At 42.9% G+C, this 6,000-nt stretch overlaps 1 protein-coding gene across 1 annotated transcript in view; it reads right to left on the reverse strand.

The window, feature by feature from the left end:
• TAF1B (TATA-box binding protein associated factor, RNA polymerase I subunit B) overlaps positions 1-2,968 on the reverse strand; it is a 1,023,302-nt gene extending 1,020,334 nt beyond the window's left edge. The window contains exon 1 of the mRNA XM_085610722.1: positions 2,829-2,968. Within this exon, the coding sequence (XP_085466848.1) occupies positions 2,829-2,846 (18 nt within the window). The 5' untranslated portion in view covers positions 2,847-2,968. The remainder of the gene's footprint in view (positions 1-2,828) is intronic.
• Positions 2,969-6,000: the final 3,032 nt, after the last annotated feature.

Consider the following 6,000-nt stretch of genomic DNA (forward strand, 5'->3'; position numbering starts at 1 on the left):
TGGATTCTGCCTCGCTACCCGTCTCCCCTGAGGTTGGCCTCTCCCTCCCTCCTTGTTCCTCTCTCCCTGGCGGTCAGGAGGTTGAACAGCTGTCTCTTGGGGTCCGGGGTTTGCCTGACCACCTCATCACGGTGATGCAGGGCTCGCGTAGGAAGTCCACTTTGACTTCCTACTAAGCATTGGGCTTCCTTCTCCTCCTGGTGCTCTGAGCGGGTTCTGTCTCCTGCCTCTTGCCCTATCGCTTCTATCCTTCAGTTTTTTCTGGATGGGCTTTACGGGATCCGGCTTCACTACCATCTTCGGATGGGTTGTTGGTTTCTCTGTTGTTCCGGAGTTTCTCTCTCTCTTCTCCTTCTGCTCGTTCTCCTGCTCATCCTTGGGATCTTTCTTTGGTCCTGGGTGCTCTGCAGTCTTCTCCTTTTGAACCATTGGATTCTGTTGACCTTAAGTTCCTTTCCGTCTCGGTGGCTTTTCTGGTTGCTGTTACTTCTGCTCGGAGGCTGGGTGAGCTGACTGCCTTGCGTTGCTCTCCTCCCTTTTTGCGTTTCTTGGATGACGCTGTGGTCCTTTCCTTGGATCCTGGGTTTGTTCCCAAGATTCGTTTTCGTTCTTCTCTGGAGTTAATTCTTCCTTCTTTCTTTCCTTCTCCTTCCTCGCCTGCTGAGCTGTTGCTTCACTCTCTCGATGTGAAGCGCGCTTGGTCTATTTATGTTGACCGCTCTGCGTTATTTCATTCTTCCGACTCTCTCTTTGTGACCTGTGGTCTGGCTGGTCGTGGTAGGGCTGCTTCTCGTCTTCCTCTGGGTCGCTGGATTAAGGCTGTTATTTCTCTGGCTTATCAGGGCTCTGGTTTGCCTTGCCCTTCTGGGGATCAGGCCCGTTCCACGAGGGGTGTCTCTGCCTCCTGGGCTGCTTTTCATGGTGTTTCCCTCGATGAGATGTGTCGTGCTGGGACTTGGGCTTCTGATTCTACTTTTGTGAAGCATTACTGTTTGAATTGTGCTCTGTCTGACCGGACCAATTTTGGTTGTGGTGTGTTGCGTGCTGTGGGGTGTGTTCCCCCCACCTGGTCTGTGTGTTTATTAAAGCTTTTTCACTTGCTGCACTCCACTTTTGTGTTTGTTTTTTGTTCTGTGTATGGTGTTCCAAAGGCCTTCTGGTTTGGTGCTTTGGTATGCCTCATTAGTAATGACCGGGTCGAGGACGAGGGACGTAGAGTTAATGCTATGATTACTTACCGGTAATCCCCATTACTTTTAGTCCTACTCGTCCTCGACCCAGTCATGCTTCCCACCCACCCTCCCTGTTCAGGCCTTTGTTGCTTGGCATGTCAGGAAGTGCTTTCTATTGGCTATGTACTTATAGCCCCTGGCAGGAGGGTGGGTGGAGTCTAAAAGTGTTTCCTGTTTTGTTTCCTGTCAGGTGGAATACCTCATTAGTAATGACCGGGTCGAGGACGAGTAGGACTAAGAGTAATGGGGATTACCGGTAAGTAATCATAGCATTTGTTGTGTTCACTCTCATATTCACCTTAATAATAGCAATCTGCTCCATATGTTCCATGATTATAGCTCATGTACTACTAACCTGTAGAATACCGCAATAAATGTTCTAAACAATAAACGTATATTGTGTCATTATTAGTACAGAGACTTCAGTGTGACATTCTAAGTATGACTGGTGTGTTTGCTGAAAACCACTGCATTCCTGAGAGAGGGACCACTTTGTGTACCAGAATGCAAATCTTTCCCTGTGACATGGGGCATGGTGCCGGCCTGCAGTAAACAACATCCATCTAACTCCTACATAGCGCATTGAACTCAGTCCTTGTGTTTTTGGGTTTGATGGTCTAAATCTGTAGATTTAAGATATAGCCCGAATATATGTACCATAAGGATTAAGAAAGCCTTTACACCTGACTAAATCAAAAACCTTAACATCATTGAATTGACCCCGTCTTTCTCCCCCACAGGCTCTTATCTTGGGATCACCCAAGATGCAAACCTCTCAATGAATTCCATGTCAACAAACTTGCCAAATCAGTTTTTATATACTTGCACTTAAGTTGTTTAAGCCTCTCATATGCGGCCTTTTGTAAAAACAACACCTCGTGCCCTCATTCTGACCATGATTAACTATAGCAACACCGTTACTGGCAGACATCACAGCCACTGCACTTGTGCCTCTGAAAACTATCTTACATGCAATGGCAAGGCTTTTGTCTAGCACCATAAAAATTGATAGCATCACCCCAATTCTGTCATAGATACACTAGCCAGAATATTTGTTCAGATAGGTGTTTCTGGTTTACAAAGCTATCTACAGCAACACCGCATTCTACCACGCTCCCCTACTTCAACAATCGTGTGGCATCCGAGATTCAAGAAAAGAAAACAGACCTCGAAAAATCATAACAATATTACTGTTAGGTTTATAAGTGTTCTTTACAGTTACATAGCAGGTTTTTCTCCAGTGAAAGGTTACTACCCTACTTACAAAAACAGGATGGAGATTGACCTGAACTTCCCTAGCAATCTTGTTTAATTGCGAACCGGCTATATCAGCAACTCCTGCAATGACTGCCAGAACTCGCCCAACAACCGACGTTACAGGCGTATAAAAATGCACGTTCGGTCCACCAGAAGACTAATACGATGTCCCGTTAAACGTTACAAGGGATGAGGATTCGCCTGATCTTAACATGGCTGCAAGAGGGACAAAAACACAGTCTAGCATTTCAACACGTCTCGTCCTATATACGACGTACATGTGCTCCTCTTTCCCGTGACTAAAAGTAAGCACACTCTCGTGACACCGAGAAAACTCACCGTCTCCTCTTCTTCCATCCCCGCGACCCCTGAAGATCCACTTTACATGGTTTTCGTTTCCTAACTGTATTTTTTTGACGGGAAGACGCACCCACTAGGTAGCATATTCAAAACATGAATCTGGAGAGCAGTCAATGATACAAAAGACGGACTAGAAGGATAGTGTGCCAGTAGTTGTCATAGATATAAAAGACAGACGCCAACAACAATCAATGCTGGGGAAATGCGGGGCCATCTTAGAATGGTAGTTATGTTTTTTACTCCCTGGTTTATCATATAAACGGTAGCAACCCTGACCTTGTTTAACATTAAATAAGATATTTTTTTATTTTTATAGAATAATCAGGATTTGAATTCCATAATTGGAAGGCAAACTGCAGTGTTAGGGGCAGTGACGGCTCCATAACTCCAAGAAGTGAGAAACGAAGTAGAGGAGGACCCACGGCTTTAAGTGGGCCGGGTACTGCTGGTGCTCAGCACCGGAAGTTCTAACAAGCATTTGCAATGCAATAAGTCTCGCATTAGGAAAGTTTGAGCTATTGGTATTGTAAATGCCAAATTTTGTATTTATGTGTTGGTTTTGAAAGTAGCTAAATTAATAGCTTTGTCATTTACAATTCCAATAGTTGTAACTTTCGCAAATGTGACACTTATAGCATTTGTAAGGCAATATGTGTTGTATTGACGTGACTTAGATGTATTGATATTACAAATAACAATGGCTTTTATCTTTTTTAAATAATTAATACTTAAATAAAAGTTATTGTAATTTATAATGGCAATGGCTTAAACTTTTGTAAATAACTTTTGTGAAGATTATGTTTAGTGTATTTTATTGTGACGAAAATCCAAGAACAGAAGTGAAATATTAACATCTTTTTGTGACATTTGTAATAAAGTTTGAAACATTGAGAGAACATATTTGAACCAGTTGTTGTTGAATGGTTGCACAGATTGATGCTGTGGTAGCGCTGAGTGATGTTGTGGTGGCGACGAGTGATGCTGTTGTAGCGCATAGTGATGTTGTTGTGCCCTGAGTGATGCTGTGGTAGTGCTGAGTGATGCTGTGGTGATGCGAGGGAGGGTGATAGATAGATAGAGGGAGGGCGATAGATAGATAGAGGGAGGGCGATAGAGAGAGGGCGATAGATAGATAGAGGGAGGGTGATAGATAGAGCGAGGGAGGGCGATAGAGTGAGGGCGATAGATCGATAGAGGGAGGGCGATAGAGAGAAGGAGGGCGATAGATAGATAGAGGGAGGGTGATAGAGTGAGGGAGGGCGATAGACAGAGTGAGGGAGGGCGATAGATAGAGTGAGGGAGGGCGATAGATAGATAGATAGATAGATAGATAGATAGATAGATAGATAGATAGATAGATAGATAGATAGATAGATAGATAGATAGATAGAGTGAGGGGGATAGATAGCTAGAGGGCGATAGATAGATAGAGTGAGGGTTATAGATAGATAGATCGATAGATATATAGATAGATAGAGTGAGGTTGATATCTAGATAGAGAGATAGAGTGAGTGTGATAGAGAGATAGAGTGATGGCGATAGATAGAGTGAGTGCGATAGATAGATAGATAGAGTGAGTGCGATAGATAGATAGATAGATAGATTAGATAGATAGATAAGATAGATAAGATAGATAGATAAGATAGATAGATAGATAGAGTGAGTCTGATAGCTAGATAGATAGATGGAGTGATAGATAGATAGAGAGTGAGGGCGATAGATAGATAGAGTGAGGGCAATAGATAGATAGATAGATCGAGTGAGGGCAATAGATAGATAGATAGAGTGAGGGCAATAGATAGATAGATCGAGTGAGTACGATAGATAGATAGTGTGAGGGCGATAGATAGATAGATAGATAGATAGATAGATAGATAGATAGATAGATAGATAGATAGATAGATAGATTTTGTGTGATAGATAGATAAGTATTTAGAGTGATGGTGATAGATAGATAGCTAGAGGGCGATCGATAGATAGATAGAGTGCGATAGATAGATAGCTAGAGGGCGATAGATAGATAGAGTGTTGGCGATAGATAGATAGAGTGCGATAGATAGATAGCTAGAGAGCGATAGATAGATAGAGTGTTGGTGATAGATAGATAGATAGACAGACAGACAGATAGATAGATAGATAGATAGATAGACAGACAGACAGACAGATAGATAGATAGATAGATAGATAGATAGATAGATAGATAGATAGATAGATAGATAGATAGATAGATAGATAGATAGATAGATGTGTGGTCTGTGTGAGAGGGGGCAGTGTTTGTGGTCTGTGTGAGAGGGGGGCAGTGTGAACTTTGTTCATTTGTTAACTAAAGTTATACAATAATTCTAATTTAAGCACAAAACACCTAGCACCAATAGACATTAACCAACGAAAAAAACCAAAAATCTACTGATGCGTTTTAGAAAGTGTGTGTGGTCTGTGTGCGAGGGGCCAGTGTATGTGAAGGACCAGTTGCAGGTGACTTGCGAGGGCAGACCTCAAGACACAGAGAGGCGCAACAGAACAAAAGTGCTGTTAGTCGAGAGAGTGATCTTCATCAGAATGTAAGCAGGAAAGCAAAGAATGAAAGTCATACAAAAGCATACGCGTTTGGGTGCGTAAAGTAAAATAATGAAACACACATTCAAAAGTAAATAAATATAAGAGATGAATGCAAAGCACAGAGGCAGGAGGTCAAGTAGTAATTCACACAGAGCCGAGATTCCGGAAAAGTTGCGAGAAAGAGAAGGCGGGGCGGAACTACACGGAAGGGGAGAGATGCGTGGGTGGAGATAGGCCTGTGAGAACGCGCTGCGGAGACCAAAGAAAAGGTTTGCAACCATATGGAGAGTGAGGGAGTTTGCAGCCTGGTGATTTGAATGCGTGTGGCAACAGAGGGAGAGCGCGGCGCTCGCGCGCCACAACATTTTCAGACCACAACGTCCACGTGAACTTTGTTCATTTGTTAAATAAAGTTAAACAATAATTCTAATTTAAGCACAAAACACCTAGCACCAATAGACATTAACCGACGAAAAAACCCAAAAATCTACTGATGTGGTTTAGAAACGTTTTTGTTTTTGTTAAAATTTAGAAAAGGCACCTACTGACATCGTACGAACTAGGGGGCAGTGTGTAAGAGGGCAGTGTGTGA

Source organism: Triturus cristatus, chromosome 6 (genome assembly GCF_964204655.1).
Source record: "Triturus cristatus chromosome 6, aTriCri1.1, whole genome shotgun sequence".
Classification (NCBI taxonomy): Eukaryota; Metazoa; Chordata; class Amphibia; order Caudata; family Salamandridae; genus Triturus; species Triturus cristatus.